Source organism: Galleria mellonella, unplaced genomic scaffold (assembly GCF_026898425.1).
Source record: "Galleria mellonella isolate WM207_F2 unplaced genomic scaffold, CSIRO_AGI_GalMel_v1 utg1812, whole genome shotgun sequence".
NCBI lineage: Eukaryota > Metazoa > Arthropoda > Insecta > Lepidoptera > Pyralidae > Galleria > Galleria mellonella.
Window position 1 is genome coordinate 11,612 of NW_026442022.1, and position 27,452 is coordinate 39,063.

A 27,452-nucleotide genomic window follows, 5' to 3' on the forward strand; every position below is an offset into this window, starting at 1 on the left:
CATCACCGCTCACCTCCATTATTACGGAGGTGGAGTGAATATACACATAAGAAACTACTTAGCACACACCACTAAGAATATAGGACAAACACAGGACAAAATGAAATAAATATAAGAATTCTCAACACAATATAACACTAAATAAGAAAGTTTCCAACACAAAAACGTGTATTCACTAACACCTTCAAGTGACAGTCTCCCGATTTTAGGCTACTTGGGGGTCCATTTTTTGACGAATTCCGATCCATTTTATTTGGCAACACTGATCATGCAGCCCTGATTATCTGTCAATGTCAGTTTACAGATGGTATCACTTTTTATATACTTTTTGGCAGATGCCATTTGTTATTTTGTTTACATTGCGAAATTTTCATAACAGATTATTTTAAAATACTGTAATAAAAAAATAGATATCTGGACATTTACACTTATAATAAAAAAAAAAAAAATTTAATACATAATAATGTCTATCGAAATAGAATCAGCTGAGTAAGTCCATTACCAACAATTACTTTTTCTTTCATTGTTTATGTTGAAGAAATTAACTTTCCGTTTATTACTTACAGTGTGATTCGTTTAATACAACAATACCTGAAAGAATCAAATCTCACAAAGACGTTGCAGACCTTACAAGTAAGTTTAAATACTGAAATTATTTGGAATTATAGGTTAGAAACTGTCACTAATGCCGCTACCTAAGTATGATGATACAATCCATCTGTGAATTTGTTGGCATGAATTATAATAATAATCTTTATTAATTTATCCTTTACATAGTTTAAAAACATGGGCTAGAGTCTCCTTTTAAGTATAATTAAATACCTATGTTAGGAAACTGCACTCTGCCAGAGTTCCTCATCAACACCAATGTATGTACATAAACAATTTTTATTTTATTCTTAATGATTTTACATTAATATTCATAATAGTCATTTTAAATAGATAAAACATGCAAAATAAAAAAAATGTATTGTATCTTTTTTTATTAAAGATTAAAATAATTAACACATGCAAAATTTATTTATCAATGTATACAAAAATATTTATTTATATATTATAGCATTTTACACATGCAAAGCACATTTCTATTTTCAACATAGTTATGAAAGGTCTTTTACCTTAAAGAATATGATTGTGAAGTGTACAGTTGTAATTTATTCTTCTATCATTGTATTTTCCAATTTCATTATTATATAATTCACTAGTTCTTATAATATTGGGTGGCAGGGCTTGTTAGTAATGGTTCTAACAGTCCCAATAGATATACTTGCAGTAGACATTCACCATATGATTGGATGAATGAATCAATATTTGCAAGACATGGTTATACAGATATTAAAATAGGTGTAAGTCCACATATTTCACCATAATTGGGCATGCACTATTTAAAATACATAAATATTGATTGAATTAAGTTTTAAGATTAAATATTATTTATTTGTAAAACATGCATATAAATACATGCAGATGTTAACGATACAATGTCGTTTGACATGTTACGCCTGTACAGCATACAAACATATGTAGTTACACAGACAGTTTAAATTATACATACAAGTCCAGTTCATACAATTAATCATTATCATTTTCTGATTTGAATTACATTTAAATAATGTTAACAATTCTTATACAAAAAAAAAAAAAAAATTGTCAAATACAATTTCATGTTAATATAATAAATATACTTCATTTAATATTATATTATAGGAGCATATAAATATGTGTTTGCAGGTCTGATTATATAATTATTTTAATAGTTATTTTACTTTTAATTTCATAAATTCATTAATTGAATTGAAGCAATGGTCTAGAAGCCATTTTTGTAATTGGTATTAAAGTTTTTCAAGGCACTTTCTCCCATGCACAACTATGAAGGTGAAAATGAAGTAATATTAATTAATAATTGCTCAACCAATTATAATGAAATTGTCTAGATATGTATCGTTTGCTCGAGACAGATTGGACCTGGTATGGGACATAACAACATTAACTAGTATTAATATAAGAATGCTGCATGCTACATATTAACGAATAATAAAACAGTAATTCCACACTATACGAGTATAACATTATTATTGTACAGCGGATGATGTGTACATCTCTGACCAGTGTGCATATATTACCATGTGTATGTTGAGTGTTGTATTATAACAAACTATATGTAACACTGTTGATGTACCAATAAATAAATAAATTGTTGTTCTATTTGTTAATATGTAGCTAAAGTACATTATAAGTCGAATCCAGTTTATGAATACATTTTAGAGTAAGAGAGCTGTCACAATGGAATTTTAGAATAAGATGCTACAACTTATATATCCTATATGACGTGTGACTGTGTGGCCCCGGCCTATGTGTGTGTGTGCAGCAGTAGATAGTGAACGGCCGATATAACGTTTGACCCAGGAGGAGACGGGGGTGTCTCTAAACACGGTGGACAGCGTGGACGGCTTCTGCGCGGACATCAACAATGGCCACTGGGACACGGTGCTAAAGGCGACGGCGTCGTTGAAGCTGCCCGACAAGAAGCTGATGGACCTGTACGAGCAGGTGGTGCTGGAGCTGATCGAGCTGCGCGAGCTGGGCGCCGCGCGCTCGCTGCTGCGCCAGACGCACCCCTGCCTGCTCATGAAGCAGCAGGAGACCGACCGCTACATACACCTCGGTCAGCACACTACCTGATCGCACGTCCTTGCACGAGGCGCCCTCACACGCCGCTTCTATTTTATCGTAGCACGACATAATATCTTGCAATAAAGTTAAATAGTCAAAATAAAGTTTGAATACATTTTGTGCTCCATGTTAGACCACGTTATCGCTTACCATCAGACGAGATGTGATCAATTGCGGGACCCATTAATAGTAAAAAAAAAAAAAAAAAAAAAAAATAAGTTCATAGTCATTTTAGTTTAATAAATCAGTTGTGGTGGTCGCCGCGTATGGATACAACGTATTACGTATACGTCCACAGAGAACCTGGTGGCGCGGTCGTACTTCGACCCGCGCGAGGCGTACGGCGGCGGCGGCGGCGGCGGCGGGGGCGGCGGCAAGGAACGGCGGCGCGCCGCCATAGCGGCCGCGCTGGCCGGCGAGGTGTCGGTGGTGCCCAGTTCTCGCCTGCTCGCGCTGCTGGGCCAGGCGCTCAAGTGGCAGCAGCACCAGGGCCTGCTGCCACCTGGTGCGCCTCATCCTCCCTTACACACATACACATACTCGAATTCGTATTAAATCGTTTGCAAACTTCTAACAATATCAGGAACGCGACGAACTTATAAAAAAAAACCCAATGTGTTTTTCAACTAAAATATGTGACGCAGGTTTCCAATGGTTTTTGTTCTCCATTAACCTTTTTGTGTCTATCGAATTTTTTTTTCCAAGCTTGAAATGGCAAATAAGCGTAATAATTCATGCATTGGCTATTGCTGAGAGCAAAATGGTTAGTTATGCCTTCGAATCTATTATTGTAACCACAATCATGCAAACACGACTGTGTTGCAACAATAAAGTACGTATTATATACAATCGACTCCATACAAAGTCCCCGCTTGCTAGTCTCCCTTTCCTGACCGGTTTCACTGACCCGAGCTCTAGACCGGTTGGCATTCTTGCTAAATGTCCATTTTACCACCTCAGGAACTACGATCGATCTGTTCCGCGGTAAGGCGGCTATAAGGGACGAGGAAGACGACCAGTGCCCCACGCAACTATCTAAAATAATCAAGTTCGGCCAGAAGTCGCACGTGGAGTGTGCCAGGTGAATGGACAGTGTACATGTTCTAGTGTAATTATTTGTTAATCTACTCAAGAAATATTTATTTATTCTTTATTGCACAATAAATTATATATAATCTAATTAATTTAATTTTGGCTATTTAAAAATTGTACACTGCTGTATCCGCTGACATTGATGCTCCTTTCCACTTTGGGTGTTGCTGGAAGAAAACTCTATCAGAGTTAAACTCGCCTTTGTACTTTTGTTTACCTCTGTCATATTTTTATAACTAATGTGTACAATAAAGTATTAAAATAAAAAATAAAACTTTGTACAAATGGTGAGCTTAATGTCATATGGCATTCTCTACCAGCTGACTATTAAATATTATGGATCGTTTAATATAATTTCTACTGGATCACCATTTCACATGCGCTACATTGATCACAAATTGACACAGCATTTGTGAATCCAAACAATTTTTATCCATATTCGTGATCCTAAATACCGTGACAGTTTCAAATAAGTATACTATTTTGTATAGATTCTCGCCGGACGGTCAATATTTGGTGACGGGGTCCGTGGACGGGCTGGTGGAGGTGTGGAACTTCACCACAGGCAAGATCCGCAAGGACCTGCGCTACCAGGCGCACGAGGAGTACATGAGCATGGAGGAGGCGGTGCTGAGCCTCGCCTTCGGCCGCGACAGCGACACGCTCGCCGCCGGCTCCAACGACGGCAAGATCAAGGTGCGCCGCACACCCGCCCACGCAACACTAATGCCATACCTTACTCAGTATTTCAGTCACCACGATCATATTAGCGCGAGACCAACACCGGAATATGATAATCAGAACTAGCCCTCGGTGATGGTAACATGCACAAATACTACTGTCAATTTCAGAATTGTCCTTTTGAAATTTGTTTTTCCGTTTTCGTTTTTAAGTACAAAAGTGCCTCTGTACATATAATTGTACTGCCATATTCTGAAATCGTCATGCACAGGTTCTTAACGAAAAAAAAGACATAGATAAGGCATCCAGTGAAACTTGTTAATACATAGTGTACGTGTGTGTGTGTTGCGGCAGGTGTGGAAGGTGTCGTCGGGGCAGGTGCTGCGCAAGCTGGATCGCGCGCACTCGAAGGGCGTCACGTGTCTGCAGTTCACGCGCGACAACTCGCAGATACTGTCCGCCTCCTTCGACCGCACCATCAGGTACAGTCGGCGTACGCCGTACGCGGCAGCGTGACACATCTTATCTCTCAAACGAATACGGCATTCGGACGAGGTACTAAAGCGAGCGGTGACGCGTCGGCAGGATCCACGGACTCAAGTCGGGCAAGATCCTGAAGGAGTTCCGCGGGCACACGTCGTTCGTGAACGAGGCGGTGTTCACGCCGGACGGGCACTCGGTGCTGAGCGGCTCGTCGGACGGCAGCGTGAAGGTGTGGGCGGTGCGCAGCGGCGAGTGCACGGCCACGCTGAAGCCGCTCGGCAGCGGCGAGCCGGCCGTCAACTCGCTGCTGCTCACGCCCAAGAACCCGGACCACTTCGTGGTGTGCAACCGCACCAACACGGTGGTGATCATGAACATGCAGGGCCAGATCGTGCGCTCGCTGTCGTCGGGGCGGCGCGAGGCGGAGGGCGGCGCGCTGGTGGCGGCGGCGCTGGGCGCCCGCGGCCGCCTCGTCTACTGCGCCGGCGAGGACCTCGTGCTGTACGCCTTCTGCGCCGCCACCGGCAAGCTCGAGCGCACCATCAACGTGAGTCTCCGCGCCTCCACGCACTGCACGCACGCCACGCACTTCTTACACTCCACGCACGCCACGCACTCCACGCACTCCACGCACTGCACGCACGCCACGCACTCCTTACACTCCACGCACGCCACGCACTCCACGCACTCCACGCACTGCACGCACGCCACGCACTCCTTACACTCCACGCACGCCACGCACTCCACGCACTCCACGCACTGCACGCACGCCACGCACTCCTTACACTCCACGCACGCCACGCACTCCACGCACTCCACGCACTGCACGCACGCCACGCACTCCTTACACTCCACGCACGCCACGCACTCCACGCACTCCACGCACTGCACGCACGCCACGCACTCCTTACACTCCACGCACGCCACGCACTCCACGCACTCCACGCACTGCACGCACGCCACGCACTCCTTACACTCCACGCACGCCACGCACTCCACGCACTCCACGCACTGCACGCACGCCACGCACTCCTTACACTCCACGCACGCCACGCACTCCACGCACTCCACGCACTGCACGCACGCCACGCACTCCTTACACTCCACGCACGCCACGCACTCCACGCACTCCACGCTCTGCACGCACGCCACGCACTCCTTACACTCCACGCACGCCACGCACTCCACGCACTGCACGCACGCCACGCACTCCTTACACTCCACGCACGCCACGCACTCCACGCACTCCACGCACTGCACGCACGCCACGCACTCCTTACACTCCACGCACGCCACGCACTCCACGCACTCCACGCACTCCACGCCACGCACTCACTTACTCCACGCACTGCACGCACCACGCACGCCACGCACTCCACGCACTGCACGCACGCCACGCACTCCTTACACTCCACGCACGCCACGCACTCCACGCACTCCACGCACTCCACGCACTCCACGCACTCCTTACACTCCACGCACGCCACGCACTCCACGCACTCCACGCACTGCACGCACGCCACGCACTCCTTACACTCCACGCACGCCACGCACTCCACGCACTCCACGCACTGCACGCACGCCACGCACTCCTTACACTCCACGCACGCCACGCACTCCACGCACTCCACGCACTCCACGCACTCCACGCACTCCACGCACGCCACGCACTCCACGCACTCCACGCACTGCACGCACGCCACGCACTCCTTACACTCCACGCACGCCACGCACTCCACGCACTCCACTCCACGCACTGAACGCACGCCACGCACTCCACGCACTCCACGCACGCCACGCACGCCACGCACTCCACGCACTGCACGCACGCCACGCACTCCTTACACTCCACGCACGCCACGCACTCCACGCACTCCACGCACTCCACGCACTGCACGCACGCCACGCACTCCTTACACTCCACGCACGCCACGCACTCCACGCACTCCACGCACTGCACGCACGCCACGCACTCCTTACACTCCACGCACGCCACGCACTCCACGCACTCCACGCACTGCACGCACGCCACGCACTCCTTACACTCCACGCACGCCACGCACTCCACGCACTGCACGCACGCCACGCACTCCTTACACTGCACGCACGCCACGCACTCCACGCACTCCACGCACTGCACGCACGCCACGCACTCCTTACACTCCACGCACGCCACGCACTCCACGCACTCCACGCACTGCACGCACGCCACGCACTCCTTACACTCCACGCACGCCACGCACTCCACGCACTCCACGCACTGCACGCACGCCACGCACTCCTTACACTCCACGCACGCCACGCACTCCACGCACTCCACGCACTGCACGCACGCCACGCACTCCTTACACTCCACGCACGCCACGCACTCCACGCACTCCACGCACTGCACGCACGCCACGCACTCCTTACACTCCACGCACTCCACGCACTGCACGCACGCCACGCACTCCTTACACTCCACGCACTCCACGCACTGCACGCACGCCACGCACTCCTTACACTCCACGCACGCCACGCACTCCACGCACTCCACACACTCCACGCAACATCGGTTCAGACGACTCGAAAATATCGCTTAATAGTAATAAGCTATTATTAATTAGTCAATAAGAATGGGCAATCGATCAATTCCCTGGCTAAACTCATCAATAATATCGCATCGGGCACTCTCCTGCTGAACACAGGTGTAAGCGTTAACATATACCAATAACATCTATTAAGTGTATAGACATACATACATACATATCCGTCATGCCTGTCTCCCATTAGGGTAGGCAGAAACAATGGAACGCCAAATGCTTCGATTCAAACAAACCTCTTAAGTGTATATTTCGTATGAGAAATGCAATAAAGGTCCATTTTATCTCATGTATGGAACTCCGGCGTGTGAGTTTAACTCTCACCTGACAGAGTTTTTTTTTCAGTAGGTTGACAATAATAAAACGATTTTTTTTTTTTTAATAATTTATTTACACTTTTTCTATGTACATTAATATTATAAAAATATAATTATCAGCCCACATGGGGTTAATACACTAATCAATAAATTCGCTTACATATTTTGACAACTTTAGAATATAACGTATTCAGATATAGATATGTAACTTTATAGTATAAAAATAACCGAAATACATGCTTTAGTTATATTTGTATGTAGCAATGTAAGTAAATATGTATGAGTGACATGTTGTTGTATGCGGCCAGATCCACGAGAAGGCAGTGATCGGGCTGACGCACCACCCGCACCAGAACCTGCTGGCCACGTACAGCGAGGACGGCCTGCTCAAGCTGTGGAAGCCGTAAGCGGATCGTCCGGCGCCACCGCCGCCACCGCCGCCGCCGCTGCTACCCCGCCCCTCTCCCCCCATATGTGCAGTGTATAGTGGTGTAATATATCTAGTTATACAAAACATGCATATAGGGATAGTGCGCAGTCTCGGCAATATTATTAATTAGACATAAGCACACGCGTGGAAATATTGTAAGATTATTGTCAATAATAGTAATTAGCACTTGAATAATTTGTTTTATTGAGAACCCCTGAAATACTTATAGAATGACGCGTGCGACACAGGCGACGGTTACTAGTCAACTTGTAAACGGAACTTACAATAATTATCATTGAAATCACATATAACAATACTCGAGAGCTGTCCTCCTGTCTCACTGTGTTGCATTCGCTGGAAGAGATCATAGAGATAAGTTTACGTTCGCTCGCGTTATTTCCAACAATTCATATCATGACTGTAATAAACAATATTTTAAAATACAAAACTACTACAATACAACGAGTGTCGTTGTACATCACCCGTTTATTGTTACAAACCTCGTTAAATACAATGACATGTCCGCCGTGAGGTGTGCTTTTAATGATTACGTGACAGTAAATTCCGTTTAGTTTTGATATGCTTTTCATGTTGCATAATTTCTTCAATAGCACATGTGTAATCATCGTGGCCCATCAACCTGCCACTGCTGAGGCGCCCCGCCGTACTGTAGCTATATGAAAATTTACATTTTACCTTACTTATTTTAAACTAATGAAGAAAATGAGACAACATATAAATTTTTCAACATTAAAAAAAAATCCTGCTGTCTTGTCTCATTCACTTTTATATATTGAAATTCTTTAACCTACATTTTTTAATTTTCCATATGATTTTTTTTTATTTTCACACATTTTTTTTTATATAGGTATAAACCTTATCCTGACAATTACAAACAACAATAAAATTATAGCCAAATATGTACGGGCGTTCTGAAGTAGCGCTCAACTATACAGACAGACTATTATGCGTTATTTATTAATTTCCGGTTCTATACATCTCAAGGACAATGAAAGATTAAAAATAAATAATTCAAAGTGCATCACGCAACAGAGCGCGCACTCACAACCTTTCTAATACAACGTACTGCTATTGCTTTGCATTTGTTGTTATGCAATCTTTCGTACTGCACTACACAGGGACGACTACTGCGCCTAACAGAGCTTACATTTGGAACACAATCTATTGTATAACGTGAGGATCTGCCAAGATGTTGAGGTTTCAACATTAACGGGAAACACGCACGACACCACGCGAGCAAAGGAGGAGAGATTGTTAGCAATTGAACTTAATAACCCCATTGCTAGCAATATAGCCTATCAGGTCGACATCTCGACGCTGTTCCCTGCATCGTGATTGATTTATTGTTGCATTTTGTCACGATGGGATTATTGACCTGCTTCACCCTCACTGGTGCCCCGCCGGTGTATACCGTTAGCGCGGGCATTCACCACCATTTCATTATCATCTATTAAAAAAAAAGAACAACGCGGGCAACAGCCAGTTTATATAATACATTATTATTATATTGTTATAAAGAGGAAAGATTACATTTTAGTATGTTTGTATGTAATGCATAAACAGAAACTACTCAAATGATTATTCATTTTTTTTTTTTTTTTTACTTATAGAAAAGTACATTATCAGCTAAAAACAAGTTATATATTGTTTAAAAACGGACCCTGCCAAAATTACAACAATGTAAGGCAAAATATTGCCTATTAAACTAAAATTATATTAAGCTAAAGTGTCCTTTCATGGTCCCCGTGCGAAGCCGGGACAGATCGCTAGTATAATATGAAACATATTCTATTTCATTTTGAAGCGGAGTTACTTTTTATCCACAGTATTGTGTGCAGTGAAAATACGTTATCTCTTTGTATTTTTTGATAATTGTATGACGAGTCGAGTATTGGTCGAGGCCGCTTTCATGACGCCATTTCTCCGATCCTATCTCTTAACCTAATATTTTAATTTGATCACTACGCGAAATTACAGTTCTATGGACCGTCGGAAACTTAATTGTAATATTTTTTAATCGGTCGCTATAATACTGTAATTATTAAAGAGGTAAGTATGTCTACTAGTTACCTAGTACCTACGGGACGAGCTCTCGGCCTAATCGGTAGGTCCCTATCTTAAGAATTCCTCGATCGCTCTGCAGCGGCGGCACCGGCGGCAGCTAATCACTTTCAGGTGACATAAAACATGTCTATCTCGCTACGCTTGTAGTTTCACAAAATTTCCGTTATATCGTTAACAACAGAAGTTTAAAGAATGATACAAAACATGTTGAAAGCGTGTATTTGCAGCGAGCGCGGTGTAGGCTAGTTGCTAGTGTGACGGGGAGGACAGTGCCGGGCGCACGAGCGGCAGGCCGCGCAGCGCCGGGTGCGCGAGCGCGGCGCGCGCGGCCAGGCGGCGGCTGGGCTCGTAGCGCAGCATGCCCTCGAACAGCGCGCCGGCCGGCGAGCCGCGCACGCCGGCCGGCAGCAGCGCGCGCGCCGGCCGCGCCGGCCAGCGCGGGAACGCCGCGCGGAAGTCGGGCAGGCGCCGCGCCGCCGGCCACACGCCGCCGCCCGGCGTGCCCAGCGCGCGGAACACGCGGAACAGCTGGTCGATCTCGCTGTCGCCCGGGAACAGCGTGCGCCCGCTCGCCTGTAAACCACACTACGCTGCACTACAACACGACCTCGCTGTCGCCCGGGGGGCCGGTAGCCCCGGTGCTAGCAATTGACCCGCTCAGGTCGACCTCCACGCGGTTCCCCCTGGAAACCATTCTGGTTAATTCTTATCGAGTTCATCCCGGTGGACCACCTGACCCGCACTCATTCTCACCTATCATCTTCCCCTGGCGCCTCGTCGGTGTATCCCGATAGCGCGGGTGGGGTTTCCGTTCCATTTTCATCTATTAAAAAAAAACCTCGTTCCTGCCGGGTGAGCCACGGTTGCTAAAAACATTATTATTAGAGCAACCACAGCCCGGTTCCATGGAGAGGTGAACACGCTCCGTGAATAGTCTTACTGTTTGTAACGGATGCAAATGTATTTATTATAATACATTTTAAAAAAGTATTTCCATCCAACCAGCGCGAGCGAGCAAAATATCTTTATAAAAAAGAAAAACTGAATGTATAAGTATATTGTAGCGAGTCAAAGTTCCATATTGCATTTCCGGAATCACCGTAATCAATATGAGTGACATAGTATGTCGCAGTCCACACGGGCTTGAACACACGACTACATATGGATACAGCAAAGACATCTATTTCGCTTCACAGACGACTTCGATACTGGCTCATCTCCGTGTACCTACGTAACACGTGAGTACGTACGAGTAGAGCCGGTGTGAAGTCATGTGCAATATGGGGTCGTACCATCTCTGCGAATATGCAGGCGAGGCTCCAGATATCGACGGCGGTGGAGTAGAACTTGGCGCCGAGCAGGATCTCGGGCGCGCGGTACCACAGCGTGACGACCTCGTGCGTGTACGCTCGCACGGGGATGGCGAAGGCGCGCGCCAGCCCGAAGTCGGCCAGCTTGATGTGGCCTTCCGCGTCCACCAGCAGGTTCTGCGGCTTCAGGTCGCGGTGCAGCACGCGCCGCCCGTGGCAGTACGCGATGCCCTCCAGCAGCTGCCGCAGGTAGCTCTGCGACAAACGACGCCGATACTTATTATACGCTCACCGCACCGCCAAGTACCAAAATTTAATATAATTTGTAAAAAAAAACTTTTTACACAAAATAAACTGGAAAAGAGATATAAAATAAGCCTCTGTCTTGAATCTTAATGATAGAGCGCCTAAATTATTATGAGTTGATGCGAGTGAGTGCAACTGCATTGTAGCCGACCTACACAAACACTCGCACACACCACCGCACGCACGAAAACTCGCGCGTGTTAGATATTTATTTTAAATTATATTAATTTTCTTAAACATCTTGTGTCAAAATGTGTACCTACATTTATTAATAGAAATCAAAGTAACTACTTTAACTATAATAAAGTATTAAAATTGTTATTATACCGAATTTGGTAATAAATTATTCTTGTAATGTATATAGAACACTAATTTATATTTTAATTGATTTTATAATTATTTATTATCGTGATAATTAAATTAAAAGTAATGAAATTGTAAGAACATGTGACTTGTTTACTCGACGAATTCGGCCGTGTGAATATAAAAGATTGTCATTTGGGTGGGGAGACACTGCTTGTCCAACCGACTTGAACAGAGCGGAGCTCCCTGTCGTATCAAGAGTGAACAAGTATAGTGAACCACGTGGTCATTATATAAAATATATCACAATTATTGTTGATGGAAGTCCTAAAGAAGCTATAGTTAAATAAGTGTGAATGGATTAGCAGAAGTTGGGTATTTATGTTATGTGTCCATTTTGTGTTACTGTGACACACGCACGAAACGAACAACTTTCTTACTTCTTTTATGTATTTTTTAGGTATCTGTACTGATTCTAACACAACTTATTTTATTCTGGACTAGCTGAGCCGGCGAACTTCGTTCCGCCTAACAACTAACTAAATTCTTTATTTTTTTAGTTTTTTTTTTTATTATGATACTTAATCTCATTTTATTTTTACTTATTCCAAATTAAGTTATATTTTTATTGACAATAGCTGTGGCATGCGCGTGAGCTGCGCGCGGTACTGGGCAGCACTTGGACATTCCAACATTACTTTATTTTTCTAAATTAAAAGATTTTTTCTAAAATAAAGGAAGCCTAAGTTACTCCTTATTACATCAGCTTTTTGCCAATAAACGTCCCGTCAAAATCGGTTCAGCCAATTTAGAGATTAGCCAGAACAAACAGACAGACAGACAAAAATTTAAAAATGTTATTTTGGTGTATGTACCGTATATATATACAACACATGAATACTACCATGGACACGATAGAGTGTCGCCCATGATACCACTCATGCGTTGCCATTCCTGAGGACTCAGGTGTTATGCCTTTATATACTGTAATTTCATTGCCCTTTAAATTAGAGCACAGCCATGCCAACACAACTGCTTCAAGGCGAACACACAAATGGGACAGCGATACCGAAACAGATTACTTTTGTACAAAGTCTCCCTCTGGTGAAAACTACTGTAATCTTTTGAAAAAGAAAGACAATAAAAAGTATGTGTATATCTCTCCTGTGCAGTAGTTCAACTGCCATATCTCATTTTTCAAATCGATAAGTTGCTATGCCGACATAACAGCTCGGTGGCAAAGGTATGTGTACGTATTAGAAGAGAGATGAGAGAACTCACCTTGGCGAGATCGAGGTTCAGGGGGCCCTTGGTGAGGTCCATGAGCCGCTTGAGATCCATGTGCAGAAATTCAAAGACTAGGTAGAGCTTGTTTTCGGTGAGCAGCACGTCGAGTAGCTGCACCACGGCCGGGTGCTGCAGCTCGCGCAACACCGAGATCTCGCGCAGCGCCGTCGACGGCACCCCCTCCGGCTCACTGCGCAAACAGTACAGGGGCATGCTCACACGACATGGACATAACATGTAGGTCGTGTTGAGCGTAGTCGGAGCCTGGACACACACATTGTACACTACATTGTTAACGCTACATTAAGTTAAAATTCTGCCCATGCTACAGATATAGATTATATTAAGATAGAAATTATTTTGCTTCTTCTATACGTCTATTTATTTTACCAGAGGAAGACTTTGTACAAAAGTCGTTTGCTTGGGTACCTCTGTCCCATTCGTGTTTCAACCGTAAAGCAGTTGTGTTTGCATGTCTGTGTTTCGGTTTGAAGGGTAGAATATGGCGTGAATTTACAGGATACAGAGGAATAACACCTGAGTTCTCAGGAATGGCAACGCAAGGGGGATATCATAGGCGAAACAGTATACTCTGTTATGTCCATAGTACTGCTCATGTCTATAGGCGACGGTTACCACTTTCCATCAGGTGGACCGTCAGCTTGTTTGCCATTCTAAGTTGCATAAAAAAAGAACTGACTCCCTGCAATGCATTTCAGGTCGTCACTCCATCTACTGGGGGGTCGTCCTACACTGCGTTAACCCGTACGCGGTCGCCATTCAACAACCATTCTTTCCTATCGGTTGTCGGTTCTTCGAGTTATGTGACTAGCCCATTGCCACTTCAACTTGCTTATCCTTCGGGCTATGTCGATTATTTTGGTTCTTACGATAATATCTTTTCGGATTCCATCACACAAAGAGAATCTGAGCTTAGACCTTTCCAGAGCCCGTTAAGCAACTTGAAGCTTTTACATACGGGCCATAGTGTAGGACCATGTTTCGGTTCCATAAGTCATCACTGGCAACACTCACTGATTAAAGACCTTTGTCTTCAAATTCTAAGATATTTTAGATGAAAATATGTGGCGTAGTTTTCCGAACGTTGCCCAGCCGAGTTGGATTCGTCGGTTGACCTCTCAATCGAAGTTGGACGTATCCATTCGGACAACTTGTCCCAGGTATACATACTCATCAACAATTTCGAGCGTAGTGTTCACAATCGTAACCGATATAGGTGTGACGAGGACGTTATACATGATTTTAGTCTTGTCCATGACCATCTTCAGACTTACCTGTCAAGAAACACCATTGAGGTCATAGAGTATTCAGATCCTCCAGGGATTCCGCCATAATTACTATGTCATCAGCAAATCGAAGGTGAGTGATGTATTCGTCATTGATGTTTATACCATATCTTTTCTAGTCCAAGAGTTTGGAAATATCTTTCATTGCAGCTATGAAAAGTTTTGGGGATATTACGTCACCCTGTCTTTCACCTTTCTGCACTGGAATGGGTTACGTACTCTGGTTCTGTACTCGGATAAACATGGTAGCCTTACTGTACATACACTTCAATACTTCGATATACCTATAGTCAATCTGGCACCACTGGAGGGACTGTAGTACCGCTCATGTCTTGACTGAATGAAAGGCCTTCTCATAGTCCACAAATGCTAGACACAGGGGCTGATTATACTCTTCGGTCTTCTGTATAATCTGCCGCACTGTGTGGATGTGGTCTATGGCGCTAAAGCCATTTCTGAAGCCAGCTTGTTCGGGTGACTTGAAGTTGTCGAGGTTACGCGTAAGACGATTGGTCAGGATACTCGAAAACAGTATGTAGACGCTATTCAGAAGGGATAATGGTCTATAGTTCTTCAATAGCATTTTGTCACTCTTCTTGAAGAACAGGACTACCGCACTTCTGCCCCACGCCTCTGAAGTAATACCGTTATAGATGATGAAATTAAATAGCTTCTAAAGGACTACATGTGCAGGTTTTCCACCCACTCTTAGAAACTCTGCTGTAATTCCGTTCTCTTTACGTGCCTTCCCGTTTTTAAACTGTTTGAGAGCCATTTCAATCTCTTGCAAACTGACGTCCGGGATATCGTCGGTATAGCGTCGGGTAACTTTAGCTCTTTGTTCGTTATTCGCATTAGTATACGGTGTTAACGACGATGTATATAGCAGTCCGTAGAACTAATCAAATCTCATCTCAATCAAAATCTCAGATGCAGCGGAAATTATACTTTAACTTTGACAGTCGGATTCGCCCAATAGCCAAATATCTGGCGAACACTTTGGAGCCTTGGTTCCGCTCTATTGCCTGTTCAATGCATATAGTATTGAATTGGCGTATGTCACGGCGTATATATTTGGAGATTTTCCTATTAAGCTGCCTATATTCTGACGCAGACGTTGAAAACTGAGACCTTAATTCACGCCGTTTCCTCATAAGATCTAGTGTGATCAGAGAGCTTTTGGGTTTTTTTTTTGAGCTTTGGGGCTTGCAAAATTTAGCTCCCACTGCTTGGGCCGTTTCTACTAGCTTATTGTTGTTATCGTCCGCTATTTCACAGTTTACCAGGCACTGTAAGCGATTTGACAATACAAGTTGAAAACTCTCGGAGTTTTCGATAAGGGCATACGAAGGTTGGAGCGTAGACTTCATCAAACGAAATTTTTCTAGCCTAATATTCAGGTTTAATGTGCCTTTTACCATTCGGTGATCACTTCCGGTTTTAAACCTGTTGGTCACTGAGACATCATTGAACAAATGGCGATTTGTCGTCATAATAAAGTCTATTTCATTCTTTGTATATCCGTCAGGGCTAGCCCAGGTCTATTTCCTGTGTGGAAACGGTGATACGCTTTTGAAAGGAGTTCATCATAAAGAGTCCTTCTTCTCCATGAAGTCGGCCAACTGCTGTCCCTTAAGTTTTCATTGCCCGATACCGTAGTTCTCCATTCTTGTCTCATCGTCTTTCCTTGCGCCCAGTTTAGAATTGAAGTCCCCCATCAATACTGTACATTGAGTGTTAGAGGAATATATGGCTCTTGTAATGTCCTACATACATTGCCTCCACCTCATCATCGGAGTGTGTCATGGTCGGCGCATATACCTGTATGACCTTCAGCGAATACCTTTTAGTATTTCTGAGTATCAGGTATACCACCCTTGCAGATACACTCTCGATCTTTATAACGTTGTTAATGAAGGACTTGCAGACAATGAACCCAACATCACCATGGGATGGATGGTCACAGATTCAAGGATTACCATATCCTCCCCCTGTCTTCAGACTTCAGATAATCCTATGATATCCCAGTGTAACTTGTTTACATCTTCTTCCAGCTTCACAATCTTTTCATTGGTCCTTAAGTATCGTGCATTATATTTTGCCAGATCCAATTGTTGGGATTAGTAATAGAATCTCTGCCAGAGATTCTCAGCACCCCTTGCTCTGCCGTTACCATGACAGCTACTGTGATCAGGAAAAATGGAGCCGCCGGGGACTGGGGACTGTTTCATTACAGTATTTACCATTGGGGAGTTTTGCCAGTAGTTGCCATGCTTGACAGGTGATTTGGCAACCGCAATTGGGTCTTTTGAGATATTTTACGAGGGACACTGCTGCCCATCCCTCGACTATAAGTTTTCTTAGTTACCTCTTACGACATCTACTGGAAAGGAAGGGGCGGCCCATTCTATACTGGGACCAACACGGCAATATTGACAATCCTTTAAACTGTAATTATATCAGATTTTATTTCTTAAAAGAAATTATTCCTTTGCTTTCATTAAACATAAAATACACAGAAATTCAAATGTATAGGTTAATCACAAACTGAGAAAAATAAAATATCTTGGGATACACTAACATCCCATATAATATTCTAAGATTAAAAATATCTTTGATGATAACTTCTTATCAACTAATTTCAAATTGAGGTTCTCAATTCAGTTTTTTTTATGTTTGTTACTATATAAACTTGTCATTTGTAAATCTATTTGGAAAATGGTTTTTTTATTCCAAAGGATATAATTTCAAATTGGTTCAATAGAAATATTACATATCAAAATCAATTTAGTGGTTCAAGTTTAAAAATCAACATAACTGATTTTACCACAAATGAAGTTGGTGTTTTTTTTATGAAATAAAATTTAATTATTTTACTGTTTATGCAATTATTGTTAAAATGTATAAAATAAACATCTCAAGTATTTTAAATACTTGTTTTTCATTCTTTCAAAACATCATAGTGTCACAATAAAATATATATTATTATCGTTTTAGATTATAAAATTATAAATTTAGTTCATAAATAGATGCCATCCATGTTCTACAAATACTTTTTTATCTTAATTTACAAGAATAATATCGAAATATATGGTTATAAATAAATAACAAACAAAATATCTGTTGTTATTTATTGTGAAAATTAAACGGCAAATTGTAGTATGAATGTACAGACGCAGTAAAGAATGGAAAGTAGTTGCAAGAGAACAATTACACTAACTTCTTGGTTAAGTGGCGTGAAGACCTGAATTTTTCAGAAGAGAATTGAGAAAAAGTAAAAAGGTCATAAAGTCTTTAAAACAATATTATAATATGATAAAATTGATAAGTATACGATTATTATGAATAAAAAAAACTAAATAAAAAACCTCGAAAGAAACGTCATTTTTCGCGCCAAAACTTACTTCTCGAGTTTAATTTTCTTTAATGCGATTTCTTGTCCTGTTGTCCGATCTTTTGCTTTATACACTACGCCATAGGTCCCTTCCCCAATTTTTTCTACGGTGGAATAATTATCCATTGATAATCATTGATTAAGCTTCCAATTTTAGAAAAATATTTTAAGAATTATTATAACAAGTTTCATTCTTGAGAATACTATAGTATTGCCAGATAAAATGAACCTATATTGGCCAAAAATTGGCTATGTAGCCTAAAGTCACCAAATTTTTTTACTGCTATAAAACTTATAATCGCCTAAATCTATTACAATCTATAACGGATTGTGCTCAGAAGAATTATTTAATATAATGCCAACGGCCACTTATTACCATCGTACGTCTTGCCATTGGCAGAGAGTTCTCACTACTCAGGTTATGTTATGAGCTCCCTACCGAGGTTTACCCAAAAGACTACAGCACTTTTCTTCTTATGCTAATATTATTAACAAATAGAGGACGTGAGATATGTATTATCATATTACTTCTTCCTCAATTTGTATTAGGGTAATTTTCAAATTAAAGAAGATATTGATTGATGCTGACGATTAAAGATTTCGGAATAGAATACATGAAATGCATAATTCACATAGTGTGTAGCTCGTTGTATTTATGACATGGACGATGCGTTAGAGAAAGATAGAGGGAGACTTTGTTCAAAAATCGTTTGCTTGGGTACCTCTGTCCCATTCGTGTTTCAATCGTAAAGCAGTTGTGTTTGTATGACTGTGTTTCGGTTTGAAGGGTGAGATCTGGCGTGAACTTATGCTCATGTCTATAGGCGACGGTTATCATTTTTCATCAAGTGGGCCGTCAGCTTGTTTGCCATTCTAAATTATATAAAAAAAAACATAAAAAAACGTATCAGTATTTTGAATAGTCAATAGAAGTCAAATTCATCTAGATATATCAATTTGATCTTATTGGCTGTATAACCCTTAAGAACAAGGAATTACATAGAAGGAATAATAAAATAAAAACTAAATCATATAGTTTTCTAGTTTTTTCTTATGCAAATATTATTAGTAAAAAGAGGACGAAAGATACACCATCATTGCTATTTTTCTCAATTCATAGCAGGCTAGTCTATAGAAAATGTTTGATATGTCAATTATTTGTTCATGACAAATTTTACATTACTAATTAATTCTAGGTTATTTTTTGCCGAATTCTTTACGATAGGCCGATTGACCTGCCTTCATCCTTACCTATTATCTATCACTGGTGCCTCACTAGGGTATACGATAGCGCAGGCGGGGTTACCATTCCATTTTCACCCGTTAAAAAAAAACGACAGTAACATAGCTTCATACAAAAACGTCATTGTTCCAACTTTCGTACGCTTCGTACTCTTTTTAATTTGTTTGGGATGACATTTATGTTGAGATATAATCATTCCAGACAAATTATCTTCTTGAAGACTAGGCAGCATGGTCTCCGACCTTAGCCTGTTCCAAACGGAACAAACGTACTAAAAAAAAAAAAAATGAGATATAATCTGTGTCTGTGGTTATATATGATTGTGTAACCGAACCATATTTTATCAGTGTATATTTCCAAAATAAACTATAGATTTATCGGATGGAATATAAATCCAGTGATAAATTGCCTATTTAATAAATTAATTTCAATCAAAACACTCAGTAAATAGGTACTGGTAATGGCTATAAATTTATGGCGACTGTCCAGCCTCCTGAAACAATCTAAATTTTTCGGCTCTTCTATCTCCATCTCACGGAATATCTCAACTACAACCCCTAGTATGGAAAAAGCTCTTGAAAATTTACAAAATAACCCTTATTATGATAAGTATGCTGAACGTATTGCAGCATTACAAAAAACTTCTCCAGAAGAGTTTTTACATAGAATAGAAGAACAGCAGAAAGCCAAGAAGGATGAAATGAAAAAGAAATTTGCTTCCGTTGATACTCGGTAAGTAGGTACATCTAAACTGCTCCTCAGAACAAGGTACTCACTGACCCGTTTGCGACATTTATCTTTTAAACAGCAACTACTAACAAGAGAGAATTGGGTGCTAACCTCTTCTATTCGGGGGGAAAGGGATTGTTAGTAATGGAGATTGGGAATCCCATTGCTAGCAATATACCCAGCCAGATTGACCTCTTCGCGGTTCTCCCTGGAAACTCATGGTTAATTCCTTGTGAATTCATCATGATGGGCTAACTGGCCTGTTTTCATTCTCATCCATCACCCTTCACTGGTGCTCTGCTAGCATATCCCGTTAGCGCAGGCGAAATTACCATTCCATTTTCACCCACCAAAAAAAAACCTTCTATTTGGGGAGGAAAGGGATTGTTAATAATGGGGTGTAATGGCCCCATTGTTAGCAGAGTACCCTATTAGGTCAACCTCCATGTAGTTCCCCCTGGAAACCAAGTGATTAAGTCTTGCTGAATTCATCACAATGGGCTAACTGACCTGCTTTTATCTTCACTTATCACTGGTGCCCTGAAATTACCATTCCATTTTCACCCACAAAAAAAAAACCTTCTATTTGGGGAGGAAAGGGATTGTTAATAATGGGGTGTAATGGCCCCATTGTTAGCAGAACATTAGGTCAACCTCCAGTGTATACAGATAGCACAGGTAGGGTTACCATTCCATTTCGCCCATAAAAAAAATCTATTAGGGAAAAGGTTTGTTAGTAATGGAAATGTAACAGCACCATTGTTAGCAATGTTCCCCCTGGAAATCATTGTGGTTGATTCTTATTGAATTCATCATGATGGGCTAACTGGCCTGCTTTCATTCTCATGCTTATCATCTCTCATTGGTGCACTGCCAATGTTTACTGATAGTGCAGGTAAGGTTGTCATTCCATTATCACCCATTAAAAAAAAAGCTTTTAATCAGGGGGGGGAGGGGGAAGGATTGTTAGTAATGCAGACTACCAATCCCATTGCTAGTGATATACCCTATCAGTTCGACCTCCACATAGTCCTGGAAACAATTGTGTTGAATTCCAGATATATTCCTCATGATGGGCTAACTGACCTCCATTTTCATTCTCGCCTATCATCTCTCACTGGTGCACCATCAGCATATACAGTTAGCGAAGGCAGGGTTACCTTTTCATTATCATCCATTAAAAAAAAATCTTACTTGCATTCTAATTCACATCTACTATAAATAGAAACTTATATAATCAGATAGTTAACTGTACAATTCTGTTTCAGTCAATATTCTTCTGTGTTGCAACCAAAACAAGCTCTTGAGTCAGACATTTCCAAAGAAGAGAAAAAACTCAGTGATATATTTAAAATAGATTTAGTGCAGGACAAAGAAGCTTCAGAAATACAAGATATTTGGGAGGCATATCACAAAAACAGAGAAGTAATATCAGCAACAGTCCCTAAGAACTCGTATGATGTCATACAAGCGAACATGAAAAAATACCCAACTTTTCTATTCCCTTTACCACGGTCACAAGGTTATGAGTTCATCATGAGCCAGAGCTATGGGAGCACAGTGCACTTCACACCACTGCTAGCATACCAGGTGAGTATGTGTGTACAACAAATCACAGTCATTGAACATTTAAGTGAACTTACAAATTTGTCTCTATCAGTCATTCTGAAATTTAACATACATACCTTTTGAAATAGAGTGGGACATAGACCTACTTTGGTCAGTGGATACCCTTAGGAATCATGCAGACAAAGTCACAAGTAAAACCTAGTATTTATAATAAAGTGCTATATTTAAAAAAAAAAAACAAGCTATCTGAAATTGTCTCCTTATAAAATGGAACATTGGAAGTCTCCTAAAGACCTGACCAAAGAGGCCACCATCACACAATGGGAAAGCCATCATTATGACAATTTATAAACCCATCACTTATTATTATAGCTGTCAGAAATCCCTCCAGCAAGAAAATATTTTAATTATTAATTACTTCTAATGATTTCATATATACATATATATGTATATTTTTTAATCAAAAAAGTTTTCTCTTACCCCTAGTATAATGTTATTTGTTCTCTTGCTAAAGATGGGTTCATATTTATTTTGACAAATTAATGTTACCATTCTACTCGCCTTACAGAGGAGGCTAATGTTCAGCAGTGGACAGTTACTGGCTGATATGATGATGATTACTAGTTTAATTTCATCATGTATCTACATTCCTGTAGCTACAAACACACTGAAACTACTGTGGTAGGTTCTGGCTCAGTATACTTATATAAACTCAAACCATATAATTTAAAAGACAAGACACAGATTTAGAATTTCTATTTTAATGCCAATTATTATTTTTCTTTAAGGTACATAAAGAGAATGCTCCTGAATGTTTGACCATGGTCCACTACACAGAATTAATTCAGAAAGGAATTGTACTTATGAGGGGTGAATATGACAAGGTCAGTATGAATACTACACTTATTGTATCTAATTAATTGAGCATCTATACATTAGGAGTATGGATATCACAGAATATACTGTGATATCCATGGTGCTCTTCATGTCTATAGGCGGCTGTTCCTGCTGTCCATCAGGGGGGCCGTCAGCTTGTTTGCCATTCTATTATATTAAAAAAGGTAAGTTTTTGACAATTCTCATTTTATATTGATGCAACCTATAACGTCTCCACAACTGAATTATAATTTACTAGCTGTTGCCCGCGACTTGGTCCGCGTTTTCGTTGTTTTTCGTAAAATAAGTAGCCTATGTCCTTCCTCACGGTTCAGTGGTTTTGATGTAATAGACACATTTCTCTTCACTGCTCTGCTCCTATTGATCGTAGCGTGATGAAAAGTATATAACCTGCCCAGGAGTATGAAGAATAATTGTACCAAGTTTCGTTAAAATCCGTCTAGTAGTTTTTGTTTCTATAACGAACATACAGACAGACAGACAAGAATTTTACTGATTGCATTTTTGGCATCAGTATCGATCACTAATCACCCGCTGATAGTTATTTTGGAAATATATTTCATGTACAGAATTGACCTCTCTACAGATTTATTATAAGAATAGATAACAACTTTTTTTTTTATCATACATATAGTCCATACTGGTACATATATAGTCACCAGAGAGAGACTTTGTACAAAAGTCGATTGCTTGGGTACCTCTGTCTCATTCGTGTTTCAACCGTGAAGCAGCTGTGTTTCGGTTTGAAGGGTGGGATATGGCGTGAATTTACTGGGTACAAAGGAATAACACCTGAGTCCTCAGGAATGGCAACGCATGGGGGGTATCATGGGCGAAACAGTATACTCTGTTATGTCCATGGTACTGCTCATGTCTATAGGCGACAGTTACCACTTTCCATCAGGTGGGCCGTCAGCTTGTTTGCCATTCTAAGTTGTATATATATATTACCCACCCTCAGTAGTGACAGCCTAATGGGTGGGGGACGGTTGACAACACCATGCCTCCTATCTGGACTGGATATTCTTAACAATTAAGTAACAGTATGTTTTAATTGTTTCAGAATGTGCTAACTGGTAAAGAAGCACAATGCTTAGCAAATCAGTTTCAAATGTATTACAGTGGTAACGACCAGAATAAGCTGAAACTCTTGGAAAATTTCACCAACAACCCTGATACATTCAAACACATGGACCTTATAGCACAGTTAGAAAATATAAGTTTATTTTAAACAGTATTCACTGCTTAAAAATGTAATTAATATATTATTGATTTCAAAATATAAATAAATTATGTTGTTATTACGTTTGTTGATACAAAAGTCCTTAATTAAATGCGATGTTATGATAAAACTAGAGGGGTTCCCTCAATATTATAATCTGGATGAGGGAGGAGCGGTTGTTAATAATTAATAGTTAATCCTAATTGCTAGCAATATATCCTTTCAAGTTAATGTCACTTCCATGCGATGCCCTCCCACCCCCTAGAAATCATCGCGATTTCTTGCTTACAGTAAGTGGGTTTAGAGGGATTGTTAACAATGAGGTTTCGGGAGCCTATTGCTAGCAATAGGGTCTTTTTTAAAGGATGACAATGGTATGGCAACCCCATCTGCGCTGACGGTATACACTGGCGGGGCACCAGTGAATAATGATAGATGAGGATGAAAAGGCAGGTCAATTAGCCCATCGTGATGAATTTACTTAGAATTGAACCCGATGATTTCCAGGGGGAACCGCCTTGCTCACCTAGTCCCCATTACTCACAACTCCTTCCCCCAACTAGCAATAGGGTCGTAAAATATTAGGTCGACCTCCACTTTGGTTTCTACTAGAAACCATCATGTTAATTCTCAGCGATTTCTACACGATGGATCAACTGACCTCTCCTCGTCCACATCTATCATCCCAAACTGATGGTGTATTTTTCTTCCTCTTTTTACTAATTATATTTGCATAAGAAGAAAGGAGGCAATCATAAGATTAACAGTTTTAATTTTATCATTCCTTCTATGTAATTACTTGTTCTTAGAATCACTACGTTATAATAAATATCTAAAAAAAGGTTCCAACAAAAGTCTCGTCTCCGTAAGGAATAGCAGGATCGGCTCCACAGTTTCGAGGTAATAATGAACTGCGATGATATGGGAAGTCCACTTACGTTACAGTTACTTTTATGGTGGAAAGCGATGCCGCTAAGACTACGAATTTTCTTATCTTTAGCCATAAATATAAGGGATTCTAAAAAGTTATAGGGAGAAATGCTGGTAACAAAACAGACAAAAAGACACCAACGCACCGCGGTGCAGTACAGGTTGTGCAATTTGCTGGCAGCCGGAAGGCTTCCGATCCCTCCACCAATGTAGCAGCCGAGTCTACTCCGGTCTTCTACTCCGGCACGACTACTGCATTAGTGGATTATGCGTCAGCGGCGGTTTAACCTCTCAGAGTGGAGATTAAGTATGCTCTGGATTCGGTAACCCAACAACCCACGGCCAGTCAGCGCCAACACGTTGCGCTTGCACTACCCTACAGCACTATGGGCAATCGGGTCCCCTGAAACCAGCATAACCCCTCTCTAAGAAGATCTGGTTGCCTTACTCACTGCAGAAACATACCACTGTTAAAACAACACTATTTGATTGCGATTTTCAGTAAGGTGAAGGTACAGCGCTAGTCCGGGAGGCTCCGATATCAGGCGAGAGACCTCGCTGTGCCCTACCTCTATTTCTTTAAAAAAAATTTTCTCTATATATATTTTTATTTTTAAATTGGGTATGATTTTTTAATATTATATATTACTAATTAATATACAACTATATATTAAATAAAAAAGCGGTCATTTTCAGTAATTTAAAAACAAAACATATTTTATTTCTGTATTCAGATTTAAATCAAAGTAATAATTAAAAATCAGCATCATTACGAAGCATTATGTACTGTTTATCTTATGTTCTTTTGAATATATTTGTAAGAATTTAGTATTGTTTTTATTTTTCAGTTTTATCTTACAATATAATTTCTTCTAAACATTGAGTACCTACTCAATACCTTATACCTATACATGCACACATAGATAAAAATGTTGAGCTGTTTTGTAAAATCTAAATGTATAAGTAAGTAACTAGTTACTATGCCTATTAATATATAATTAATCTACCTATATTATTTTAACTTGTGTGGGAAGAAATTGTGATCTGGTGTTATATGAATCGGAGACAGCATACGTGATGGCTGACAGCTGGCAGTTGTAAAAGACATACAAGGAGACTTTGATATTTTAGTAGTTGCAGAAGCTGTAATCTCCAATTTATCATGCACATTTTTTTGCCAAGCATTTCCATATGTTATATATTCAAGCGGATTTTCGATTAATGTGTTTTCTAGTTTGTGAGACATATCACTGTATTTATTATTACTGTTATTTTCTTCTCTTTTATCTTGAAAAATATCACAGTCAAATTTTTTTATAGAGCGTGTATACAATTTTCGCATATGTGATTGTGTATTTGCCATGACATCAACTTTGAATAAGCTGGGTACATTAGTTCGTAAGTAAATAGGGATTTCTTCCATAATTTTTTCATAAAGGTGGTGCCTATCCTCTGCTATTGTATCTCTGGTAATATTTGTTTGTGGTGAAGTAGTATCACCACTCACCATTTGTTCCTTAATATCAACTTCAACAGGACTAAATAAAATATTATAACTTTCAGGAGATTTATCTTTTCCAGTTTTCAGTCTGATTTTTTCTCTATAGTTACATTGTTTAAAATCTTTAATTAATGCATTACATATTGATCTATCTGTAATGCCGGTATCAAGTTCGGTTTCTTGTGTCACTCTTGTTCTACACTTTTGATTCAAAGCAGAGTTTTTAGTGCAAGTTACGATTAGGTTATTTAGATTTTGCTGATTATTTGATTCAGACTGGATATTACGTCTAGTTATAGGTTTAGAACGAATAACATTAGTGAATGTAGATAAAGAGAGTTCAGATATTTTAGTTTTTTTTGGGCTTTGTAGACGTGATGCGACTTGATTGATAATGTTAGTACAATGTCGTGATCTTTTTCTTAATTTGTCAAGACACTTTCTTGTTTTCTGTCTTTTGCATTTTACTCTGCAATTTATCGCTTCCATTCTTAGTAAATAGGTAACTTTGGAAATACCTATTTATTTATTAATAATGTAAATATTTACTAGGTACCTACCCATTAAAACAAGAATTATACATTCAACTTTAAATCATAGTTCTTAGCAAGAAAATAAGCTAAATAATAATAAATACATTACTTCAAACGTACTATTTCAAACGTAGGTAGATATTCACTATGCTAATTAAGGCTTGACATCATCTTTATATTGACGGAACTGGAAAATATCTTTATGTAACCATTTAAAGTCATGAAAATATCCAAAAAATAAATGAATATTAATAATGTAATTCATTCCCTCTTTCAAACTAGTCAAATAGTTCGCCATCGATTCCAAATCCAATTGATTGATACTTAATTGCTAGATGGATTAAGTCATAGACATACTGAGGGTTTCTGCATACAATAATGTGTAGGGAAACAATTTGTGTTATGTTGGATAATGGATACCATTTCTTTAAACCTATCTTTTAATGTTATATTTTAAATTAATAATTTCGTTAAGTCACTGTATAAAGGTAGGTAACAATTACCTAAAATTTTAATATTCTTGACTTCAATCTATGAAACAACGAGTTTATATTGATACTTACAATAAAGATTCTGCT

At 40.7% G+C, this 27,452-nt stretch overlaps 3 protein-coding genes across 3 annotated transcripts; 2 read left to right on the plus strand and 1 right to left on the minus strand.

Moving 5' to 3' along the window:
• The first annotated feature begins 308 nt into the window (after nt 1-308).
• Nucleotides 309-8,453, plus strand: LOC113518802 (WD40 repeat-containing protein SMU1). The gene is made up of 9 exons (XM_026903797.3): nt 309-489; nt 567-633; nt 2,407-2,665; nt 2,972-3,178; nt 3,634-3,754; nt 4,257-4,461; nt 4,801-4,928; nt 5,032-5,476; nt 8,137-8,453. Exons 1-9 carry the CDS (start codon nt 464-466, stop codon nt 8,233-8,235), a joined length of 1,557 nt encoding a protein of 518 aa, XP_026759598.1. The 5' UTR covers nt 309-463; the 3' UTR covers nt 8,236-8,453.
• Nucleotides 8,437-18,473, minus strand: LOC113519073 (cyclin-dependent kinase 2). Its single transcript, XM_026904118.3, has 4 exons — nt 18,261-18,473; nt 13,544-13,739; nt 11,636-11,908; nt 8,437-10,916 (listed from the first exon to the last, which is right to left on the minus strand). The coding sequence occupies exons 1-4, from the start codon at nt 18,374-18,376 to the stop codon at nt 10,593-10,595; spliced, it is 909 nt and encodes a 302-aa protein (XP_026759919.2). The 5' UTR covers nt 18,377-18,473; the 3' UTR covers nt 8,437-10,592.
• A 1,296-nt stretch (nt 18,474-19,769) lies between these two features.
• LOC113518818 (ATP synthase mitochondrial F1 complex assembly factor 1) lies at nt 19,770-23,989 on the plus strand. The gene is made up of 4 exons (XM_026903817.3): nt 19,770-20,225; nt 21,491-21,812; nt 22,580-22,675; nt 23,752-23,989. Exons 1-4 carry the CDS (start codon nt 19,954-19,956, stop codon nt 23,917-23,919), a joined length of 858 nt encoding a protein of 285 aa, XP_026759618.2. The 5' UTR covers nt 19,770-19,953; the 3' UTR covers nt 23,920-23,989.
• Nucleotides 23,990-27,452: the final 3,463 nt, after the last annotated feature.

Coding starts and splice junctions, on each gene's coding strand:
- LOC113518802 (XM_026903797.3), top strand. CDS start 464: ATGTCTATCGAAATAGAATCAGCTGA. Junction 3,755..4,256: donor TCGCACGTGGAGTGTGCCAG/GTGAATGGACAG, acceptor TATTTTGTATAG/ATTCTCGCCGGACGGTCAAT. Junction 5,477..8,136: donor AGCTCGAGCGCACCATCAAC/GTGAGTCTCCGC, acceptor GTATGCGGCCAG/ATCCACGAGAAGGCAGTGAT.
- LOC113519073 (XM_026904118.3), bottom strand. CDS start 18,376: ATGGATAATTATTCCACCGTAGAAAAAATTGGGGAAGGGACCTATGGC. Junction 13,740..18,260: donor AAGAAAATTAAACTCGAGAA/GTAAGTTTTGGC, acceptor CTGTTTGCGCAG/TGAGCCGGAGGGGGTGCCGT. Junction 10,917..11,635: donor CCTGCATATTCGCAGAGATG/GTACGACCCCAT, acceptor TGTGGTTTACAG/GCGAGCGGGCGCACGCTGTT.
- LOC113518818 (XM_026903817.3), top strand. CDS start 19,954: ATGGCTATAAATTTATGGCGACTGTCCAGCCTCCTGAAACAATCTAAA. Junction 20,226..21,490: donor TTTGCTTCCGTTGATACTCG/GTAAGTAGGTAC, acceptor ATTCTGTTTCAG/TCAATATTCTTCTGTGTTGC. Junction 22,676..23,751: donor TGAGGGGTGAATATGACAAG/GTCAGTATGAAT, acceptor TAATTGTTTCAG/AATGTGCTAACTGGTAAAGA.